The sequence below is a fragment of the Drosophila arizonae genome, chromosome 2, assembly GCF_054131065.1.
Source record: "Drosophila arizonae isolate 15081-1271.41 chromosome 2, UAZ_ARI_1.0, whole genome shotgun sequence".
In the NCBI taxonomy this organism is placed as follows: domain Eukaryota; kingdom Metazoa; phylum Arthropoda; class Insecta; order Diptera; family Drosophilidae; genus Drosophila; species Drosophila arizonae.
Genome location: NC_142922.1, coordinates 5,210,965 through 5,235,540, shown reverse-complemented (window position 1 = coordinate 5,235,540; position 24,576 = coordinate 5,210,965). Strand labels below are relative to the sequence as shown.

Below are 24,576 nucleotides of genomic sequence, written 5' to 3'. Positions count from 1 at the left end.
TTATCGATGTGTTGCGATTTATCATTTGGCATAACTAAATGCATTTATGCGAAGGCATACATGAAATTTAGGAGAGCAGTAAATGACATTTGAATTATAGAAAACTATCGATGTGTTGTCATTTATTAAAATTATGAGACACTTTAGCTATCGATAGTTATCGATTTGCAGTCAATTATAGATTAGACTAATTAAAACAATTCATAATATACATTTTAGCTGTCGATAATTATCGATTTGCTATAAATTATAATTTAGACTAGTTACAATGTATAAGATAAACAAATTCAATCTGACATTTTATGTGCTGTATTTAGTAAACATTTAACAGTTATTCACACTAAATCAGCAATTTGGAATTACACTTTAATTAAAACGCTTTCAGGCCCTTCAAGCGCAACTCAATCGTAAGCATATTCAGCATAATTATTAAACTCAAATAATCCTTAGGCAGGCTCTATATCAATATATTCACTGTTATCATGCTGATGACACCTGTATAACTGTGCCCCAAGCTAACTGCAGGGCCAAGCAGGGCGGGCGGGGCTGAGGGTGGCTGGTCGCATGTGCAACTGCTGCTATTTGCTGACCGCAAAGCCAAGCAACCGCAGTTTGTGGAATGTGGGTGTACTATACTGTGTGTGTGTGTGTGTGTGTGCAAATATGTATATATATAAATGTGTAGGTGCTTGTGAGGTAGCAGAACAAATTGCATGCCACACCAAAACAGTTTACAGCAGGTAACAAATCGATTTCAACTAAAACTCAGCGATGCGACAATCATGCCACTACAATAACACACACACACACATCGACACACACATACACTCGCACACACGCACTCAGTTGCAGCATAGCTCAAACTCATGTGTTGCCAAATGAGACAAAGATAAATCGTTAATAAATTATTTATAATTAATTTGTTATGCACGCGGCTTGTTGCTGCCACGGCTCCTGCTGCTGCTACTCCTGCTAATACTACTATTGCTGCTGCTGCTGCTGCTGCTGCTGCTGCTGCTGCTGTAACTGGCCATGCTTGATTTGATATTCGCGTTTACGCTGATTAAATGGACGACAGCAACAACAACAACAACAACAGCTGACAACAATGTTGGGCAGCGCATAGAATTAATTAGAAGACTTCGGGCGCAAACTGTGGTTTGGGTGGGCGCTGTGGAAAAGGGGTGGCTGAGTGGGTGTTTGGGGCGCGGCTTTGTTCATTGGGGCCAAGCTTGAGCGCATGTTGAATAAATGATAAAATGTAATTGCGCTCAGTAGCAGGGCAAATGGTTAGCGAGCTCGCTGCTCCCTGCCATAAGACGTTTATAATGAAAATATTATTAATTATGACAGCAACACAATAGCAGCAACAACAACAACAAAAACAACAACAGCAGCAACAACAAACACTCAACAATGAGTGATGGGCGCTGATTGCAGGCGGGCAAAACTCAAAGGCCGACCCACTTTCTGGCTCCCACTTTGTAAATGTGCCTCAGCTCATAAATAATTCATGCGAATGCCGAAAGGCTTCAATTTCTCTCAGGCACCCAAATTGCTCTGATTGCAGCACGAAAACGGCAACGGCACTTGCTTTTATCGCTAATTGCTAAGATTAATTGAATGCAATCTCTAAAATAGATTTGCATAATTTGCAACTTAATATTTAATCGATCCATCTAATTTTTGACAGCTGCAATTGCAACTGTTTTGAGTGTTAATAATAGCACTCAAATAAGATTAAGATGCAAACTAACATATACCCCACTATTATTAATGGTGGGCCATTTATCGTAGGTAGGGCTTACTTATTACTGGAATAATATTATCTACTCTATATGATCCATATTAGAGACTGCTTATATAGAATTCATATATGCATTTCAAAACTTCTCTTGCGCATCTCAGCTTTTTCCATCTCTGTAGAGCGTCCATATTAGAGACTTCTCATAAAGACATCTTATATGTTCTGCTCTTCTTTTCTTTATACCTGCTCTAATGATATTTCATTCTCTATCGGAACTATATTAAAGATATTAAATCTTATATGTATTTCATCTCTTCTGTGCCCATCTCATCTTTATCAATCTGTTCTCTTTTGCTTAATCTTTTCTTAATAACGTCAGAATAAACTTTGAGTTTGTTATAAGCATTTTTTAAATTTTTCATCTCCTGAAATCGATAACAATCGATCCAAATGTGTCGAATTTTAGAGCTTAACCTATAAATCTATGTGTAAGGATTTCCTTATGGTATTACAAATAATGTTCTATATACGGATACATCTATTTTTATCAAGATAGGAAAACCTGTTGTTAAGCACAATTTTAAATTGTATTTGCTAGTCAGGCACACCCAACAAAAACAATAATTCTTCTTAATCATTCTTCTTAATCATCCTTAGCTATATAGAGTTAACTCTAAATGAAACTACAGTCAGTTATGATAATAACTAAAATATACAATTGTAATCCTAATTATTGAAGAATTAAAAAAAAACTTGATTTAATAATACTCGTAACATTCTTAAATATTTCACCTTTAACTTTTAATCAGCTTTAGCATGAAGTCAGCTTTTGAGTAACTTAAAAGTGTATTTACTTATGTAAGTATATGTAGGCATCCAACTCTTATCCTCCCTTCACACATATACTAGTCAAAACTAAACCTAACCCAGCACAGTTCGTCCTTGTTGCGTCCGTCGTGTATTTCCCAACTGCATTTTCTCAATTGCCGCTCGCTGTCAATTTCCTGTTTGCGCGCTAAATTAATTTAGTCGGAGCTTTTGAGCGTGCCGACTGCATTGCAATCCATCTAATATCTGTCTGTATCTGTGTCCAGCTCTTCATCGAGACTGACTCATTGAACCCCAGCTATCATTGCCAGCAGATTGCCAGCGATTTGTGTGCGAAGCACACAGTGGAACGAACTGAGCAAATGGTGAAAATAAATATTTTTTATGACTGTAAAGTTTACGACTAAAAAAAATAAAATAGATATTAAAAGCCAAAAAATGAGATTAAATATTCTAATTTTATAGTGAAAAACGTAATAGTATTATTATTAAAATATATTATAGCTAAAATCTTCAGATTGTTTCACAGGTTTGAAGGCCCTTTGGAAAAATCCAATCTGCCTTTTATTTATTGATTTCTATTGGTCTGCATTATCTTTGCCAATTTCATTTATACATATAAATACATGTTAAATATTAAATGCAGCAACGAGAGTCAAGTCGAGAGCGAACCAATATTAATACCTAATACAGTTGCAACTCACAGGAGAGTTGAAGAAATACGATTGCGTTGTCTTTGCGTGCGACGGAGTAGAAGAAGGATGAGTGGAAGGTTCTGGTTGATGCAATTTGATGAATAACGACGCTGATTTCCCATGGTAGAGATTTGCATTTGTTTTAGTTTGATTTGCAGTCGTTGACTGTGTGTGACACAAAAACACACTTTCCAGTCATTTATTGCAGGTGGATCGGATCGACAGACTGCACCACATTGAGCCAGTTTGTTTGACAGACAAATTTGTGCATCCGCTTAGAAATGTGCAAGTGGAAAACGCTTTGCTGAAAATACACACACGCACACACATGCACACACATGCACACACATAGAGCAGCAGAGGCGAAAAATTGCAATTATCTAAATGGAATGGATTAGTTCGGGGGCCAACAAAGACAAAAACCTTCAAGAGTGCAAACTACGAAAATTTCGTCACAACTTAATGGCAATTGAAAGTGCTGGCACGCATTCGGTCCACAGCTAGATGCCGAGAGGTGCTGCTGCCCCTGCCCCAATCCATAGTCGAGTTATTTAGTGGAGTAACAGACCCAACCAACTGGCAGCGACCGTGTGCTGTGTTAATGAGCGCCGTGAGAGCGAGCTCAGTGCATGCCCACTGCGTGTGTAAGTAACTATGTAAATCAGTTATGGGGTAGATCCTACCTGCTGTCAGCTATGAACTTGCTAATTGAAATGCAGCCCTGGTACGAGCCCAAACCAAAATAGCAATACGAGTATTGCAAGGTCGACTGGAATATATCCTCTGCGAGAAACAAAAGTTTAGTAGTTTCTCGACTGCCCACTCTATAGATAAAATACAAAAGTTATCGTTGTCAAATCGATATTTATCGAAGATCAGGAAATGTAAATTCAACAGAATCGTAACAGCTTATTATGCTTGCATGTGAAGTTTGATAATTGTGCAGCGCTCTTTTGGCTGTAGGCCTAGAAGTTTTTATATGGATGAGTATATATTAGATGATATTTGGTTATACATGATGTTCAAGCGATTAATCGATTATGATGGAGAGTTGCTATGGTAGTTTATATAGAAGTGTTTATCATATATGTATACCATATCATATAGACTCATCCAGGCATCCATCTAGGCATGAGAAAAGCTGTGCAATCAATGTTTAATCAATATTTATCGAAGCTGAACATTTAAAAATGAATCAAACAAATCTTTTCTCTTCAGCTATGCTCTCAGAAGCTCATACTTAAATACATATATATTTTGTATTACACTATGTTCAATATCTATCGATATTTATTAAAGAGAAATAGTACATGTTTTTTAATATACTTCAAAAATCAACAATAGATATCAGATCTATTAACCCCATGCGGACGCTCACTTAACCTAGTGGACACCCCATTTCTTCAGTGTACAGGGTATACAAAACATGTGCTGCGTGCCAGAATCTCGCTCACATCGACCGACCAAAGCCAACCTAATCCACCCAACTCTGCGAGCTGGCAAATTCTATAATTTTAATGCCAGAGCACGCGTGCAGCACATGCTTGTAAAATCAATTAAAGTTTTCGCTGGCTGTCGAAATTCAAAGCGCAACTAGTTCATTTGTTGTTGTTGTTGTTGTTGTTGTTGTGAATGCACACACACCCGCAGACACACATGCACACACACGCACACACACACAGGGACAGACAGCTGCGCAAATAGCCAAACAAACATGCCAAGACTTAAGACAAAGGCATGCCGTCAAGACAAACAATGCCTGATTGTCGATTGGGTCGAAAGGTTTTAGCCAAGCACTCAGCTTCGAATGCCAGTTAGTAGCTGCATACATATTTTCGGCTTAGCAGCAGCTCCACTTGGTAATCCTATTAAGCGGCTGCTATCCACTGAGCGTGAGTGTGAGTGCGACTGCGACTGCGAGTGCGAGTGTGAGTGCGAGTGTCAGTGTGTTTGCCTTAGTTATTTGTGACCATCAAGGCTCAATCTCCCATCAAACATGCAACAGCAGGAGCAGCAGCAGGAGTAGTAGCAATCAGGCATGGGCGCCCGACGCCTCCTGCTGGCCGGCTGCCTGTCTGGCATGCCTTTCAAGTTATTTCCAATATGCTTTAAGGGCTCACTGATAGTTATGTGCTTGGTTACTCACTTTGTGCTGTGCGCCTCATTGTAGTTCATTAACAAATGCAGTATTGTCTCCCTGTACTCCAGCACATAGCACACATTGTTCAATAACATATCGAACAGTCCACGCGCGTTGTCATCATCCTTCAGCTTCTGCAGGGCCAGCAAGCTCTGCAGCAATTCACGGAATGTCTTTAATTAAGAAATAGGAAAAAAAATATACGTGAGAAATATCTAAGAATACACATATATATCTATATAAATTTATATCCTTAGAGCATTAATGTGTTTGTCAACCATTTAAGACATCTGGAGCATGCTGGCAAGTGTGAAATGCATTTGCAATTAGTTGAGCGCAAACAATTCAATTCAATAAGAAATTTATAGATAAATACTACAAATTATTTAACAACCTATTCGTCATGAATGTATAAATGTTTTAAATTTTGATTTACAGCAAATTGCTTTTAACTCCGAAATTGTTTCTAGATACTTAAATCAAAATGAAATCGATTTATATAATTTAATATGAATAATGCACTAATATGTATTATTCTTGTTCATGTAATGTGTTGTTGTTCATATTAAAAAAAAAAGTAATCTAATGATAATTTTCTATTTTACTAACATTCACTTCGAATTTTTATTTAAAAAAAAAAATTATTACTCTTCGATTCCATTTTAACAGCAGCATTGGCACTTTATTTCTTTATGGCAATTGAAGAATTAATTTAACTTTTGATTTCTTAATAAAACCAAATTGCTTTGTTCTCACACCATGAGCCATAAGACAGAAGAAAGGAATGAATAAGAATTTTCTCATTTACTTCTAAGCCAAGTAAAATACTTTATAAATTTAAATTTAAAAAAAAAGGAAGAGGAAATTCAATCAAGCTTTAAAATAAATCTAAGCACTGTGGGTGTAAAACGTGAGAAATGTAATATTGGTAAAAAAAAAATACGTGACGTTAGATAGCAATAAAGTTGAGATGGTAGGGCAAGTAAACTGCATTAATCTGCCAAGAGGGATCTGCGAACATGTGCACTAAGATAACTTTGACCTACATTTAGGTTAATTGAGGTTATTTGAGAGTCAAATCTGTTATCATTTTGAAATAGTAAATAGAAAATAATCCACAATCTTAGGATTTACTAAATCACATATAGAAAAAACTGATGAAAGACTAAGATTTTATAACAAAAAGTTAAGAGAAATAATTTGAACAAGCTTGATATTAGAAAGTAGGAACAAAAAGAGATTAGAAAATAAATCAAAAATCCAATAGCCCTTTTCCCAGAAGTTTTTACAAACTGGCTTTAGCATTTCACCTACATAAGTATAATATTATACCGAAATTAATCTACTAAATCTTATCTTAATACCGCATAGAAACATTCGAGTAAATACCGATTATTCTTCAAGAATACTAAGCTTTAGTACCTAAATGCATGTTGGCATTTTCTATTTATTATTTATAGCAAAACATATGGAAATTTTCTATTGACGAGATTTCTGAAGAGGTTAAGCGCATCCATTATAATCTGCAGCTTATACAAAATATTGTTAAAGTACATGGATTTCAGCTTCAATTGGCACAACATAAGGCTTACATTGAGGTAGCCGAAGCAGTTGCCAGTTGCCAGTTACCAGTTGCCTAGTTGAAGTTGGCTTAAGTTTTAAGCCTTGATTCAGGAGAAGCGTTTCAGATTTTGCAAAGTGCACGCAGAAGTGCACTTACATAAGCAACGGCAAACAACGACAAGCTAATACACACACACACACACAGTGGTACACTCAACTCAGATTGAAGCTTAGCTTGCATGCATAGCATAGCATTTACTTACCAAAAGGGCCACATGCAGCCGCTTGGCCCAGAGACGCGCCTGCTTCTTGTCGCACAGAATCATGTCCATGTCATGTTGCATGCGTGTCAGTACCCAGTGGAAACATTGCACGCTCAGCGATTCACTGCAAAATGTGGTAGAAATATTATTAAAAAACAAAGAAGAACAAAGAAGAACTAAACTCAAATGCTATAGTCAAGAGTGATGGACTAGCTGATAGCCTAAGCCCAGCATAGAACGGCATTTAGACATACTAGCTTTGTGTATAAGTAAGAGAGTCTAAGGATTTACTAAGAATTTTTTTAAGGGCGAAATGTGTGCTCAAATTTTTAGCACATTATACTCAAAAACTTAGGCATCGAAAGCTTTTATATAAACATATATATAAACGGATAAACATATAGATAGATTTAGATACATAGATAGATAGATGCATAGCTAAAGAGATTGATTGATAAAAAGACAGAAGGAGAGATACAAATATAGATACATAGATAGATGGACAGATGCGTGGGTTAGATAGATAGACGAATAGAATACAAATATAGATATAGATACATTGCTGAATAGATAGATAGATATATATATATATATATATAGATAGATGGATGGATGATAGATCGATAAATCTAGATAGATTGATAGAGCAATAGATTGATAGATCGCAAGATTGATGGACAGACGGACAGATAGATAAATATATATACATATACATATATATAGATAGATAGATGATGGATAGAAATACAGATAGATATAAATATGTAGATAGATAAACATATGGATAGTCAGAAGCTGTCATATTAATACACTGTAGGTTGAGGTAACTCAATCAAGGTCAGGTAGGTCAAGCTTCTCCTTCTGCCCGTTACATGGGTAACCAATAAACTAATATAACCAATAAAAATGGCTTTGGTATATAAGGTAGATGAAAATGGGGAAAAACAAAGCTATCTTGTCTAAAAAACTAAAGACGAACGAATTCGAATTGGGAATTGAAGTGGACAGAGCAGCAGCAGCAACAGCAGGAGCAGGAGTCAGAGCAGGAGCAGGAGCCAAGCTAAGCAGGTAAATAGTTTGCCTTGTTGCACGTTGCAAGCTGGCAGTTTCTAGTTGCCAGTTGCCGGCTTTGCCGGTTGCAAGTTGAAGCACCGTGAAAAACTCATTAACAAAATTAATTTTTAAGTAGCGCTGCAAAATGAGTGGCAGCCCGAGCGGGCGTTGCCACAAGCCGCACCATGTTGTTGCTGCTGTTGCTGCTGCTGTTGCCGATGTCGCCGATGTTGTAAATGTTGCGGCTGCATTTGCCTGCAAATTGGCGAAATTAGCAGCGCGACGTCTGCTGCGACGGTCATTAAAGTTTGTTCACAATTGCAGAAGACGGGCAAGCAGCACTCGAAAGGCATTAAAATCAAATTAATTACAGTGGGCGACAGCAGCGAACTGCAACTCAACTCAACTCAAACTCAAACTCGAAGCAAATAAATAAATTATAAAATCAATAAAATTGTTAAACGGAAAGGAGCGAATGCAGCGGCAACAGCTGCACATTTCTTTTTTTCCGCCATTCAAACTTGATCAAAATCGAACTTAATTGCCTAAGCTAATTAATTATGCATATAAAATGGTAGACGCTAAAGTATAAATTTTGCTGTTTCCAAAAGCAGAAAATTTAAGTTTCATAATTCTATATGGTTTTGGTAGTTTTTAAAGTTTATCCGAATGTAACGAGCTTAAAATATTCTTGAAAAAGGAATAAGTAATAGGATTAAATTATAAATAGAATAGAATAAGGAATAGGGGATAGCACCATAGTAAAGTATCGATATTATTGCAGTTAAGTACCGATAGTTATATAGTTAAATACTGGTAGTTAACTATAGTTATATAGCGATAGATAACTATACTGAAGTATCGATACATAACTTAAAAATAACACTAGAAATTTTAAAAAATGAAAAAAAAAAAAAAACAAAACTAACTGAACTAAACTAATTTCATATGTCGATTAACAATATGATAATATTTTATTATCTCAAACGATATTAGCTGATCCTTTTTGCATTATATTAGCAATTCAGATAAAATATTTGTTTTTAAAGTTATCCGATTATAAATCTAAGTTGTAGTTCTACAATAATTTTATGGTTTATGCTTCGTATGAAAGAAAACTCTTGGCAACAAAGCTTTGCCGGAAAATGTGAGGTCAACGGCAAAGCCTAAACAAAGCTGAAAACTCGATTTCACTTTTTATTATAAATGCAATTCTTTATGTTGCTCTGTTTAATAGAGAGAGAGAGAGAGAGAAACAGAGGGAGGTAGACAGAAGTTTTGGCCACTTTAACGGTCATTCACTAGCTTTATATATAGTGAAAAATCAGTAGAAAATGACAGACGATAAGTAAGTTTGGTAAAGCAGCAGGCAGCGGCAAATTGCATTTGTGGAAATAAACAGAAAGTTTTAGACGCCAAGAAGTACATGTATTATATATATATATATATATATATATATATATATATAGCTATATATACATATATATGGGAAACAGCGAACGATAAGGAATGGTAAAAAATGAAAAATAGCAGCGGCAAAAACTTTGAATAGTGCGGCGGTACTTTCAGATTTTCCTTTTTTCTCTCTCTCTCTCTTTTTGAGGCGGGTTGGGAAAAGTTTGCAGCAACGGAATGACAACATTTTTGCAAAGCTTCATTGTTGTCATTCAGAAACTAATTTGAAAGTAACCAAAACAATTTTAAAGAAATTTCCCACCACACAGCACAACGAGCATTGGCCAAGCGAGCAACAAACAGCGAGAGAGAGCGAGAGAGAGAGAGAGAGAGAGCGAGAGAAAGCTAAAGAGTGAGCAGATGACAGGAAAATTTTATTAACAGCAAAGCTGTATAACAATAAAGTGCCCCAAAACCAGGGCCAAGGCGAGTGACCAGCGAAATGCTTCAAATAGTCAAGCGACAATTGGACTAAACACATACATATACATATATATATATATTGTATATATAGCTAAAAATAAAATACATATAGAATAAAGTATTGGGGCGGGATTTGTCGGCACCCACGCAGCTGTAAAGTGTGATAGGTCAGCGATTGTCGTCATCATTTTGATTTCTGCTTGTCGCTTCTTCTCTTTCAATGTTCGTCCGCACTGCCCCGCCCCAAAAGTAATCCAACAAAATGACAGGCAAATTGTCCTGAGGCCGGAGCAATGTCAAATTTTCAACATCAACTTTCTATTGCCAAGCAACTGAAACAATTTCGGTTCGAATCGAAATGCGGATTGTGCCACATGGAAATTGTTTAGGGGCCACAAGCTGCAACATCTACAAATTCTTTTGACTTTTGGAATAGTTGGTTGGAAAAGTATTTATTAGGCAGTTTAAGGGAACTGGAAGCATATTCCATTTACAGTTTGGGTGATTGAAAAAATTCGGATTTATTTGATGAGAAGCCATGCCAGTTGGCAAAATGAAAAGGCCAAAAATATATAAATTCGAGAAAATGGTTCAATATCGGAATGCAACTTTGTTCTGTAATACGGAGTTGAGTTGGGTGGGTTGTAATACGACGATGAGTTGCACAATTGTTTCTTTCTCTTTCTCTCTCTCTCTCTCTCTCTTTCTATCTATCTCTTTCATCTCTCAATTTGCTTTAGTCTTTCTTTCGCCAAATCTTCTTACTCTTACGCCCTCTCTGACTTTCTTTCCGTCTTTCTCTCTCTGTTGCTCTCTGGATCGGTCTTTCTCTCTCTCCCTTTCTCTCTCTCTCTCTCTCTCTCTCTCTGTCTCTCTCGCTTTCACTGTTTGTCTTTCTCTTGCTCTCTCCTTCCTCTTCTACTCATATATCTCTCTCTCTCCATTTCTCTTTATTCCACTGCAGTCCTCTCTTTCTCCCTCTGTCATTCGCATTCTGCCTATCTCATTCTGATTTCACATTCTGTCACTCTCCCTCTCTCCCTCTCTCTCAATTGTTCACTCTTCCTTTTTTTACCCTCTTTGCATCACATTCTTACTCATTCTCCCTACCTCATTCTAACTTCTCTTTCTCTTTTAATCCCTCTCTTCTTTCTCCATCTCGATGCATAGCTTAAATCCTTGCCTTCATCCCGTTCTCACAGTTCGATGTACGATTAACACCAACACCAATACAGCTTTAGTTTATAGTTCAGCACTTGCATTGTTGGGCAACTGGGTTAGAAAATAACAAATCGAGTTGGACCCGAGTAAATAAAAATCTCAACTACATATAGAGAACAGTGTGTGCAAAGTAATTTGATTAAAAGCCAACCCATAGAAAGTTCATCCAATCCAAAGATTTGCATATTCGCTGACGCGAACATTTTGAAGTTGACCACTTGGTTGGCTTTTCATTACTGAGTGGATGCAACTCGGCTCGTTCATCAAAGTCATCAGTTGCTCCTCTATCAACTATCTCTCTCTCTCTCTCTCTCTCACTCGACAACAGTGTCTAAGTGTTTGGTTTATGGGCATTATCAAAATCATTGGCAATTAATTTGAACGCTTTAGTGGGGCACAGCTCATAGTGTGTAACGAAGTCACATGCTCACACACACACTTTCAAACACACACACACTCGCACACTTACTTACCTGACTAGCTGCAATTGTAGTCCACTCAAACGATTGAACTCCATGAAAAATCGTATGGCCCACAATAGATAAGAGTCATCGTGACTCGCCGAGCCGGCATTGCGTTCCAGGACACGTCGCACCTGCCGCACGAGCGTATTGTAAGCGGAGCGCAGCACCTCAATGCAATATTCGCGCAGGCACAGTCTGCAATGGAGAGGAAAGCAACGCAGAGGAATCAAATGAAAAATGATTATACCACAATAATATTGATTGAATGCCACTGCCAGTGCCACAAATACATACACATAAATACATACGTAACTATGCTACACGTAAAATGCAGTTCTTAGCCCGACTTGACTTAGTCAATTTAGTTTTCATTTAATTTAAATTCCAATTTTTCAAGCATTTTTTAAACGCATTGCAGCTAATCGAAATGGCTAACATTTTCTTATCAAATTTCCAGGCAGTATAATTTAGATAATTTGATATAAATTCGAATTTAATGTATCAAAAAACCATATCAAGTTTTATTAGATATACTCAGGCTTAAATATTATTCAAAATATTTTGTAAATCAGTCCACATGTTTACAACATTTCTATATATTGTTGTTATTATCATTATTTATTTTTTTCTATATTTCAAATAATTTATATTTATTACTTCTGATTTAGTTTACATATATTTCATTTTATACAACTTTAAGCTTTTAATCATAAATCCATTTCTTTTTGTTCATTAGATTTTAAATAAATGTTAATATTTATTTATTAAATTTATTTATTTATTTTTATAAATATTTTTCTTATAAATATTTTTATTACTATTATTTTTTATTTTTATTATTTTTTGTTTTTATTATTCTTATTATTATTATTTTTATCATTTTTTTACTTTTATTTTAATTTTAATTTTTTTTTTTTAATATTAGTGGTTTATTTTTATTATTATTATTTTTTTTTTTTTGTTATTTTTTTTTTTGGTATTAATTGTTTTGTTTATTTATTTCAATCTGTTTCATTTTATTTATTTATTATTTATTCATTTTTTTTTTTTACATTTTAAAATTGCTCACAGATTTTGGTTATTTTTATACATGCTTCTTAAACGTGACTTTGCACAAAATACGCAATGTATCAAGCTATCGAAAGCTATAATAGCCAGCATCAAAGTCACTATAGAATCTTATACAAATGTTGCTCATGGTGCAATATGTGCATTCTTTTCAGGCCCCATTTTTTTCAGTGTCGGCATTGACAAGTGCTTGTACATAACAAACGGCAATTGGCAGCGTTTATGCAATAAATTTTCGCAGGCCAATTTATTTGAGTAAAGTGGGCCGTATAGGAGGCAGCTCCCAGCAGAAGCATTCATCTCCGAATCTGTGCAACTCAGGCTCTGACTCAGGCAACTGCCAACCGCAGGATAACTCAGGCAACGCAGGCGACGCAAAACAAAAAAACACAAAAGCAAAGAAAAAATGTTGCCGCCTGGCGGCTTATTGCAACATTGCAATACGCGTTGAGTGGCAACAAATTGTTGCATGTCGAGGGTCGACACGTGACATTGATGAACTTTGTCGGTGGCTTTGGGGCACGTGCTATGCCGAGTGCATCAAATGCTGGCCAAATGCATGGCCAATCTCGTTGTGGTAGCCAACTTATTGATGGGCTCTTTTGGCCAGCGAGCTGTCTAATCACAGTCGCCGTCGCGCCGACTGAGCGAGCAATTTATGGCTACCGAGCTGATTTGGATTTGCCAACAACGAGCGAGCCATAAAACAGGCCAGCAAAGAGCAGAAGTCAGCTGCCAGCCAAGCAGCCAGTGAGCCAGCTATGCAGCCACCCAGCCAGCTAGGCTAGGCCAGGCTAACAAGCAAAAGTGTTGGCCCACAATGCGGAAAGTGCTTGCACATTTGCTATGGCCAGCAGAACTCAGAGGTTCTGTCGTTGCCGTGGCGCCACGAAGATTACGCTGCCACTGCTGTATTTTTATCTTAGCTCGGCATTTTATGGTTGCAGGACGACAAATCGCAACAACAACAACAACTGCCAACTGCAGTTAACAATAGTCGAAAGGAAGATGCTCTAAAGGCTATGTAAAGACCTTCTTAAGGCTTATAATTACATCATAATTACTTTCATTTCTTTCATTATTCTGCTTTGAGAAAGCTTTAAGTAAGTTAAAACTTAAGCAGTTCATTTCTAAATCTTCACAATATATATTAATTTATTTCATCCGGATAATGCGAATGCTATTGTCTTAATTACGAAGTAATTACTTGATAATTGTGTTTTTAATTTGGAAAACGCCTTACTTAACTACTAAGTAATTACATAAAATTTTAATCATAAATTTGTGATAATCATATCTTATTCTAATTACATAAAATTACTATAAAAGTACTTAGTAATTAAAATTTGAAAATTGAGATAATATGGCAACTATAATAAATAAATCCTTAATTATTTAATTATTTGATAATTAAATATTTATCAGGGTTTTAATACTGAAAACACCTGAAATACTAACTAATTATATACAAATTTAGTCACTAATTTATAAAATAAAAGAATACTACAATAATTTAAAAAATATAAAAATAAATATAATATAATAATAATTCAAATAATATATTAAATTTATTATAATGAATAATTATGGGACAGTAGAATTATTAATTTAATAATTTAACAACGTAAATATCAAGTAATTTGATTATAATTTAGTTCTAAATAATCTGATTACATCAATATAAATTTTAACGTTATTGCAGAGTATTCAAATTATATATCTATCTGAAATTAGTTTAACAAAAAGATTGCTCCGCTTTAATAACCCCGCTGCGTTATAGAGTATAGTGGCAAATGCATTTGCCGAAGCCGAAACTCAAGCAACTCGGCTTATCCTGGGCAACGTTGGCGCATATCCTTTAAGTAGTTTGTTGGTTCGCAGAAAATCATAAAATAGCTGCACCTGGTGGCCATTAGGGAGTGCGGCGACAGCAAAGATGTTGGCCAACCGGCGCCTCGAAAATGGCCACATCTTTGTTTCGCTTGGCCCACTCAGCCAGAACCAGAGCCGAGGCAAGCCAACAAGCCAGCCAGCCCCAGCAGCCTTAAGCAACCTCAAGCAACCCAGCAACTCCGGCAGCCCCAGCAGCCAATATCGTTTGGCTGATTCTATAAGGAAAGGAAAGCCAACGAGGCAGCCATCGGGTGCGAGTTGTCTAAAAGGAAATGCCTTCATTTATTATTGAATATTATTTTATGCGCTCGCTCGACTCCGACTGCAGCGTAAAATCGAAAATCAATGACCGGAATGTGGCCTGCCAGTCGAACCATAACAATTCCGATGCTAATGGCAGACAACATCCATAGCTGCGCACAATAGGCAACAGCTAAAGTGCAGGAAGCTGCCGCAGACAAATGGAGGCTACTAAGTGCAAGATATTGTCCAATCTTCATCCAAATACATATACATACGTATATCTGTAGACCAAATACATTTATGACTCTTTTTGCTGACTCAGCGACTGACGGCCAGATTGATTTGCTGCGTAAATAAGGCACAAGCCCAACGTTAAAAATTAAGATTTTTTTTTGCAATATTTTCAACTTTTTCAAAAACAGTCGAGTCTCGATAATTTGTATAAAAATCGTGATAAAAAAAAAAAAAGATTGTCCCCTTGAAAAAAATTCGTTTTCGATAATCTCAAAAATTTGAATTTCTGAGCAAATAGAGAGAAAAACCTCTTCGTCATTTCAAATTATCGGGAGTCGACAAGCTCAGTAAAATAGATTAATTTTCCTAAAAATATATATTTATTTTTTTGTTAATACGAAAAGAACGTCATAAATAGTCCGAAAGACATTTCTTAAGCATAAGCATAAGCATAAGTAAGAATATTTTTTCAATATATATTATTTTTTGGTTAAATAAATTTAATTTTAGACTTAATTATTTTTAATTCATAAATATTCAGATCTTTTTATACCCTGAGCCCATTGAAAATGGGAAATCAGGGTATAATGGTTTTGTTAAAAGTATGTAACAGGCAGAAGGAGGCGTGGCAGACCCCACAAAGTATATATATTCTTGATCAGGGCGACGAGCTGAGTCGATTTGGCCCTGTCCGTCTGTCTGTCCGTCCGTCCGTCCGTCCGTCCGTTCGTCCGTATGTATGAACGCGTCGATTTCAGAAGATATAAGAGCTAGAGACTTTAAATTTTTTTTAAAATGTCCGTAATTACAGCGCGCATATCAAGTTTATCATTAAAAATCGATAACTCATCCCGATCTTTTTTTATCGATAAAAAACCTTATCGAAAATCAGTTATAAAATTATATCTTCTACGCCCTTATTGCTAGAGTCTCCAAATTTTTAATGTATGCTTATATGCAATTTATACAATTTCGATTTTTGTTAAAATTTACCCCCCACCCTTAAATTCACCCCCTCACCCTCACTTTTGTAAAAAGCGTATTTCAAATACTAGAGACTTGGGCTTTGGAATATACACACATATTCACCATATGATTACGCTCTAAAAGTTTCATTAAGATCGTATGTCTACAAAATTATTTAACAAATAAATTCTCATAATATTGCCCACACTGCAGAGCAGCCCAAGCGCAGTCGCTGCTTACTGCGCAGTTAGCAGAGCGCAGGCTTATGCGTGCGTGTGGATGCATGTGTATGTATGTGTGCATAAAAGAAGTGCAGAATGATTAGAATATCAGCTTGGAGGGTTCAGGGTATCTCCTAGTCGAGCAGTCTCGACTGGAGCTTTCTTACTTGTTTTTTTTTTTTTTATACCCTGAACCCATTGAAAATGGGAAATCAGGGTATAATGGTTTTGTTAAAAGTATGTAACAGGCAGAAGGAGGCGTGGCAGACCCCACAAAGTATATATATTCTTGATCGGGGCGACGAGCTGAGTCGATTTGGCCCTGTCCGTCTGTCTGTCCGTCCGTCCGTCCGTCCGTCCGTCCGTCCGTCCGTCCGTCCGTCCGTCCGTCCGTCCGTATGTATGAACGCGTCGATTTCAGAAGATATAAGAGCTAGAGACTTCAAATTTTTTTTTAAATGTTCGTAATTACAGCGCGCATATCAAGTTTATCATTAAAAATCGATAACTCATCCCGATCTTTTTTTATCGATAAAAAACCTTATAGAAACCCATTTATAAAATTATATCTTCTACACCCTTTTTGCTAGAGTCTCCAAATTTTTAATGTATACGTATATGCAATTTATACAATTTCGGTTTTTGTTAAAATTTACCCCCCACCCTTAAATTCACCCCCTCACCATCACTTTTGTAAAAAGCGTATTTCAAATACTAGAGACTTGGGCTTTGGAATATACACACATATTCACCATATGATTACGCTCTAAAAGTTTCATTAAGATCGTATGTCTACAAAAGAAATTATTTAACAAATAAATTCTCATAATTTTGCCCACACTGCAGCGCAGCCCAAGCGCAGTCGCTGCTTACTGCGCAGTTAGCAGAGCGCAGGCTTATGCGTGCGTGTGGATGCATGTGTATGTATGTGTGCATAAAAGAAGTGCAGAATGATTAGAATATCAGCTTGGAGGGTTCAGGGTATCTCCTAGTCGAGCAGTCTCGACTGGAGCTTTCTTACTTGTTTAATTATTGATTATATAAATCAAACTGAAATGGCTAAGCCAATTTTTTCGAGGTACTATACTGGTAATGTATATATGTATATCAATCCATAAAAATATCTATATCAAAGTCTTACCTGACAGTAAAAGCGCTACGTCGCGTCACCTGCGCCTCCTCCTTGATATGGCGATGGGATCGTTTCTGCGCCTGTTTGTCGCGATCAAAATCCATAGCCGAAACGCGCTGCAGCGGCTGATGGCAAATGATGTCCCGATCCGAAACGGATTTCATATTACGTATGACATAGGTGCCGCCGAAGCGAGAATGGCGACCGAGCGGCGGTCGGGCCTGTCGTCGAGCATGTTCACGACGTCGGGCGGCCAGCAACTCCTGCTGATCTCGTTGCTTCTCGCTGAGACTGCGCTGCAGCGAAGCATCCGCCAAAGACTCGGCGCTCTGACAAGAGAGAGAGAGAGAGAGAGAGAGAGATGGAGTGAGTGAGAGTTTAGCAAAGTAATTGCTAATGCGACTCACCTGTTCGCGATAGAGTAGGCAAATGATTTCGAGTCCGTGCAAATGAAATTGCTCCTCATCCGGCGAGGAGATTATGAAGAGCACCAGATCGAGCATGCCCGTTTGATGCAATGCCCAAATGACCTGATCATGCAAGCTGGCATCGTTATCCGCTCGACACTCGGCCTCCGGATTGGCTGGCACTTGGAGCACATTGCGCACCAGGACCAGGATGCGTTCAATCAACAAATTCTGCTCCTCGCTGCGTATGGCAAATGCCTGAAAAAGAGAAACAAACAGGAGAGGGGGGAAGTACATTAAAAGTCAAAATAATAAAGAGAATGTCTTGCGGCAAATCCCAGTGTTAGAATCTAAGCAGCAAATCCCGCGAGTCAACTTAAAATAATCAAATGAAATTAAATTAAATTAAATTGCAAATTTATGTAGCTCGACTGTAAAACGGATGCCCCGAAATAGGGGGGCCCCCGAGATGAACAGCGGCAGCGGCAGCCGAGTCGACGCAATGCTACCACAACAAAGTCAAGTTGAAATCAATTTGTGTCGGTCCAGGCGAGGCAACCCGGAGCAGGAGCAGAAGCAGGAGCAGCAGCAGAGGCAGAGGCAGCAGTTACTGCTGCTGGCTTACAAATAAATACAACTAATGCGGCTTTTGTGCCTACAAGCCAGCTGTGACTGCGACTCCTGCTCCTGCTCCTGCTCCTGCTCCTGCTCCTGCTCCTCTTCCTACATGCCAGCATGGACACAGCAACCGAAAAGCTCAGACCCAGCGCCTTACACAAAGGCCAAAGTTAATAATGACTTCCGCTTTTGGTTACCCTACGCAACAACAACATCGCCAGCAGCAGCAGCAGCGGCAGCGGCAAGCCCCTGGCCAATTCTCGCTCTCTCTTTGTCTCCCCCTGGCTGTCCACTTGACTGCCACACCAAGCCGCATACATCAAAGCGTGCAAGTCGAAGCCACGCAAATAAGGAAGTAAAGCATAAAAAGTCAGCTCGGGCAACCGACAGCCAAAGGCAGTCGAATCCAGCTCCAACCCAAGCGAATCAATCCACACAACCCACCCACTCACACATTCATTATCAACAACAACACCAACAGCTACAGAAAGACAGAAATTCGCTAGCATTTAACCTAAAAAAAAAAAACGTTCGCTAAAAAATACACACACAAAAAAATGAAAAAAAAATAAAAAAATCGGGCATAAAAATCTAAAGAAATCCTCTGGCGACTCTTTCGCTGGCTGCGCAGCACCATGAAAATCCTTTGGAATTGCTCCCCGGAGTGTTATGAATGTCGATTCAATCGGCTTTAAATGAATTTATTTCGCTCTGCCAGCACAAGTAGCGCTCAAGGGCAGGGCCAAGCGTGTATCTATGTGTGTGTTAGTGGGTGTATGTGTGTGTGTGTTCGTTGCCATGTTGCATCTACGATTATACAGCATCAGCAACATTTCTGTGCGGTTACTAAAAATTGAACCCCATCAATGCCCGATAATTGCCAATGGAACTCGCTAAGAGACCAGAGGCACAAGTTTTAACATTATATATACAGATATATGTATGTGTAAGTATGTATCATCATATATAACATTTCTTACATATACATAGTTATATATTTTTGCTATATTTCTGACCACATTGCATTGCGGTGCATATATGGCTTAACAGACAACATTTCTATAGCAAAGTATCTATTAATAAAAAGGATAAAAAACAAAAAAAAAAAAAAAAAAAAAAAAAAAAAAAAAAAAAAAAACTATAGAAAATTTGAGTATTTACTATGCATATAGCGTAATATAATTAAATCATATATATTGATAAAAAAAAAAAATTAATTCCCGAAATTTGCAATAATTTCACGTAATATTAATTAGTCAAGTGTTTAGCTTATTTGGATTGGCAGAAATTAATTTCAATTGATTTCAATTATTTAATTAAAATCATTAAATAATTTAAATTAGTCTAAAATTAATTAGTTCAGACATTTCAGGATATTTTCTATTAAAACACATAAAGATTAGTTGTACATGTACACCTATACATGTATGTATGTACGTACACATGTATATATGTATATCTTATTTAGGACTTTAGTATACATATTTACAATATCTACAGAAAATCTCTTGAAGCTATTAGCCAGCTCCTCACTGCCATCTTAACTTAATACACGTTCATTAAGTAATTTCAAACTTTTAAACATTTTTAATAACTGTGAAATTAAAATAAAAAATTTTATTGAATTAGGCTGCTAAGTCTTTTCCACAATTTTTCAGGCCACATTCGCAATTCCGTTAAAAAAAAATACGATTTTTACTTTCATTGCTTCCAAGAATTAAAGCGAATTCATTAGAATTCGTTTCGTTTATGAGTCAAACAAATGGTAATAAAGCCGATTGAAGAGAGCCAGGAAATGCGATCATAGAATCAGAGCTTTGATTGAATTGTGTGAGCTGTATACTCAGTATCTAAAAAAACTGCGAAGTACCTTCCAGCTGCAAGTAGAGAGAATTGTACACTTATGTCTGAAATCTTAAGGAAAAAAACTAAAAACTAATCACTTAGAGAAGTCATCAACCAAACAAAAAGAGTAAAGTTATTGAGAGTCCTTTTGCTTCCATGGTGTCAATTAAAAGTTCTCGGACTGAAAAGTTCATCGCCTTTGTTATTCAACATTAAAGATGCAAGTCAAATGATTTTTCTATTTCCTTTTTCCTTCTCCTACACAAAAGTCTTAAACGCAATCTTCCATCTGCTGGGTCTACTTAAGCGCCAGCCTCTGGCTAAAATGTGTGGGAGTTTTTCATTTGCTGATTCCTATTTTTCCTGCTTTTCTTTTTCTCCCTTACTTGGGAAATTCATTGTGTATTCATTTCGTATTTTTTTCGTTTTCTTTCTTTTTTTTTTTTTTTTTTTGGCTACAATTTAGCAATTGAAAACATTTCATGCTCAGACATATTCATCCACACAAAATACTACAAATTGTAAACAGAAATTTGCAGTTGTTTTTCTTGTTGTTGGTGGTGTTTGGGAGTTTGTGGTTTGCACCCACTGTGACACTGAGCATGTGGATGAAGCCTAGAAAAACCACAGATTTCTTTGCGTTTGATTTGAAGGTGCCTGCTGGCACTTGGCCCCACGCATTTCCCTTTTCACTTTTCTGTTTTGTTATTTTGTTATTTTCATCTCTATGCTGCAGACTGTTTATTAAATTCGACTTGTTGCGGTTTAGCCTTGGCGTCAAGCGAAAAAGTTTTGGGCGTCGATTTGATGTCATATAATTTTTGAACGAAATTAAATTTTATGCTCAGAGCATTTTCGTATTTTGAACACGTTTCGTCGAAGCAACTTCAAAGAACAGCCAAATTTAAAAACTCGCCTGATAATCAACAATCAAGGGTTACAGGAGGAAAAAAAGGAAGAGATAGATAAAGAAAGAGAGAGATGGGAAAGAAAAAATATCTAGCTGAATGAGTTTCAGCCATAGATGAAAAACAGATAGTAAATGAAGTTCAAATTAGTTATGAAACACACAAAGGAAGCTCAGGGAAAGAAGTCCAAAAGTCAGCCTCAGTGCCAGAAACACAAGCCAAAACAAGAATAGATTAAGCTAGCCGAATATGAAATGCACTTACAAATTGAGAATATTATGGACAATATTCAAATTATAATTGTAAGCCGTTTGATGTTGAAGACATCGAAGAAATCTCTTCAAATTTTAAGCCTATGCAAATCGCCATTGTTCATATAAGATCTATTTTCAATTTAATATACAGTTTACATAATTAACAATAATAGCCAGGATTAGGCCTAGAATTGTCTGGTTTAGGAAAAAAATTATTCTACAGATGGCAACTAAATCATACAGATGTTTAATCCAGCAACATCATCAGGAAGGCTAATCAAGTCCAATGAACACCTAACCGTAAAAAGTCTTTCAGCAATATCTACTACATAGAGCTCACACTGCTTAACAAATGGGGAATACCCCAAGCAGCTGGCATTTGCAAAATATTTTCCAACTTCATTCGCTGCTGGCAGCTGCACGAGAGCCATTAAAAAGTTCTTCCGCAGACCGCTGTTATATTAGGGCTCATGGTCGTCGTAAGGGTCTACATAAAAGATAACAGAGAAATAGTTGTGCAAATGCCAGAGAACGTTAATTGCCTGAGCCTCATTTAATTGGTATAATTAACAACGACAGAAACGACATATCAGATTCAACAACAACAACAACTACTACAGCAGGTTCTCCAAGAAGAGACTCTATTTAAATAAATAAAAAAAAAAAACAATTGCAACCAGATAACAATGAAGCGCAACTAACAAGGAGTTGAGTTCCACTTAAATCGGTCCGTCAGCATCTAGATACACGACATAAAGATAAAATATTATGATCACGATTAGAAGGCGTTGATAGATGGATGGGATGACAAAGGTGCGGCGTATTTGATACCGGGACACATCACGCAACAGTTGTTCCGGCAGTGGCTTGATGCGTGGCATCAGCTCCGGCGGCCGTTCAATGTACGCGCCCAAATACATCGATGTCTCTGGCACCGAGGTATACATGGCAATAGTTTCCGCAAAGTGACGATGCTGGGCGATTGACTTGCAGCGTGCAAAGCGTCCGTATGTATGATGTCCGTTCCGGCCGTAACTGACTGTGATCAGCGTATTGTTGCCGACACGCGACTGGCAGTACGGGCACTTGGCATAGCTGCCCTGCCAGGTGATCCACTTGCCGATGCAGTCGGTGCAGAAGACATGGCCACAGAAGGTGACACGTGGCAGACGAGCCGTGCGCATGCAAACCAAACAGGTGTAATAACGATTGTCGAAGGAATCATCCTCCTCTGTGTCGCTGCCGCTGTGGGAGCCGCCACCCGAGTTTCTTGCGCTTGCGTTCATAGTTGCTTCTGTTTTGCGTTAGTTTAGGTTCTTTAGCTTATAAACATACAGAATTTTCATACAGATATATCAAAACTCACAAGTTCATTAACTTACAATTTCCAATGCTTGTTTGAGCTTCTCAAACAGGGCCGCCCATATTTTATCCTTAGCAAAGGCTACTTTATAGCCCTGCAATATGTCGATGAGTTCAAGGAACACTTTACGCCCATGATTGTCACTGGGCGGCCCATCACGGTACAGCAGCAATGTCGGATTGGTCAATATGACCAGCAGACGTATCAACAGATCCGACAGCTCCGCGTCGTGCACATAGTCGGGCAGCATATAAACGAGATCCGTCTGCAGCACCTTGGCGCGTCCCAAATGCCGGCGATACTCATGATTGTCGAGATCGCGACGCAATATCCATATCAAGTGCTAAAATAAGGTGAAGCAATGTCATTTTACTTGCTCTAAATCTCTAAAAATCTGTATGTATTTTCATTTACCTTTAAACCTTCCGCTGCATCGGGCTCCGCTTGGTAGCGTTTGCCATCGCTGACACCCAAAGCTGCGCAGGTGGCATCTATGTCTGCCAATAGCACAGACATGACTTAAACACACACACACACTAACAAGTACACTTAATAAAATTAATTAATTATTTATTTCACAGGCACGCGCAAAACAAAACCCAATTTGCCGAAATTCGCGCGCAAAACTAAACCCGCAAAACAGCTGTTCGATCGTCTGGCAGCTCTGCTCACGATAACTGCTCACCGATATCGATAGTAACGCAAATTTGCTCACAGTGCGTCAAGTGGATTGTGTCTTGACTAAGCTCTAATATTCAATGCACATAAAACATACACATTGTATATATTTTTTTGCTGAATGATTTAAAGGAAAATGTTTTAAACAAGCAAGACTTATTCGAAATAATACATTTATGTAGACTAAATTAAACAATATTTCAAGTCTCTTGCTCAATAGCACGATCAGTCGGACGAACAGCAAGACGAGCATTGCACAAAACCAAATAAAATAACTTTAGCTTTTTTCCTTTATGAACAGAATATAAACAAATATAAAAAATATATAAATTTGACCATATATTATATGACCAGGTATAAGTCAGACAGCCGACCTATGCAAGTGCCAATGTAGTATATTGGAGTTGTTCTGCTTTAACTGCCATAACAAAAAGGCGTTCTCAATTCGATTCGATTGGAAAGTATCTGCTAACACACACACATACATGCACACACTCAAGCACACACAGACATGCACTCACTCACACACTGAGAGCTTGAGTGCATCTCAAGTAAAGCTTCCATTTCAGAGTTAAATGCAATTTCACGAGTCCAGCATGTGAAGCTGGAGTTTATTTGCGCAAAAAGGTGCCAAACAACTGAGGGAACATTTTAAATCTCTTTCAAGGATTTTCATTAAGCATTGAAGCAGCAAATTACACAAGCTCCAGCCAGCTGAATTATGCAATGGGACTTGAAAGTTTCTCCTGCAGCTGCTGAAGCTGAAGCTGAAGCTGCTGCGGCCAACATGAGAAAAAGCCAGATTAAATGCAAACAGAATTTGGCTATTGCACTATTTAACTACGATATGAAGAAATACGTTGTGCAAACAGGATATGCCGAGAGCACATCCTG

The 24,576-nt window shown here is 37.5% G+C and overlaps 2 protein-coding genes across 3 annotated transcripts in view; both read right to left on the bottom strand.

Moving 5' to 3' along the window:
- The window catches only part of timeout (circadian regulator timeout), a 92,599-nt gene extending 68,941 nt beyond the window's left edge, over positions 1-23,658 (bottom strand). Inside the window, exons 1-7 of the mRNA XM_018000229.2 lie at positions 23,419-23,658; positions 23,024-23,347; positions 18,017-18,274; positions 17,619-17,938; positions 11,862-12,047; positions 7,237-7,360; positions 5,417-5,583 (exon numbers count right to left, since the gene is read on the bottom strand). Of these exons, the coding sequence (XP_017855718.1) occupies positions 5,417-5,583; positions 7,237-7,360; positions 11,862-12,047; positions 17,619-17,938; positions 18,017-18,274; positions 23,024-23,347; positions 23,419-23,520 (1,481 nt within the window). The 5' untranslated portion in view covers positions 23,521-23,658. The remainder of the gene's footprint in view (positions 1-5,416; positions 5,584-7,236; positions 7,361-11,861; positions 12,048-17,618; positions 17,939-18,016; positions 18,275-23,023; positions 23,348-23,418) is intronic.
- Positions 22,252-23,164, bottom strand: LOC149270230 (E3 ubiquitin-protein ligase RNF170). 2 transcript variants are annotated; one of them, XM_089462769.1, is made up of 2 exons: positions 23,024-23,164; positions 22,252-22,963 (listed from the first exon to the last, which is right to left on the bottom strand). In XM_089462769.1, exon 2 carries the CDS (start codon positions 22,925-22,927, stop codon positions 22,361-22,363), a length of 567 nt encoding a protein of 188 aa, XP_089318895.1. In that variant the 5' UTR covers positions 22,928-22,963; positions 23,024-23,164; the 3' UTR covers positions 22,252-22,360. The 2 variants fall into 2 exon arrangements, with proteins under 2 accessions (XP_089318895.1, XP_089318896.1); XM_089462770.1 differs by having other exon boundaries at positions 22,252-22,935; positions 23,008-23,128.
- Positions 23,659-24,576: the final 918 nt, after the last annotated feature.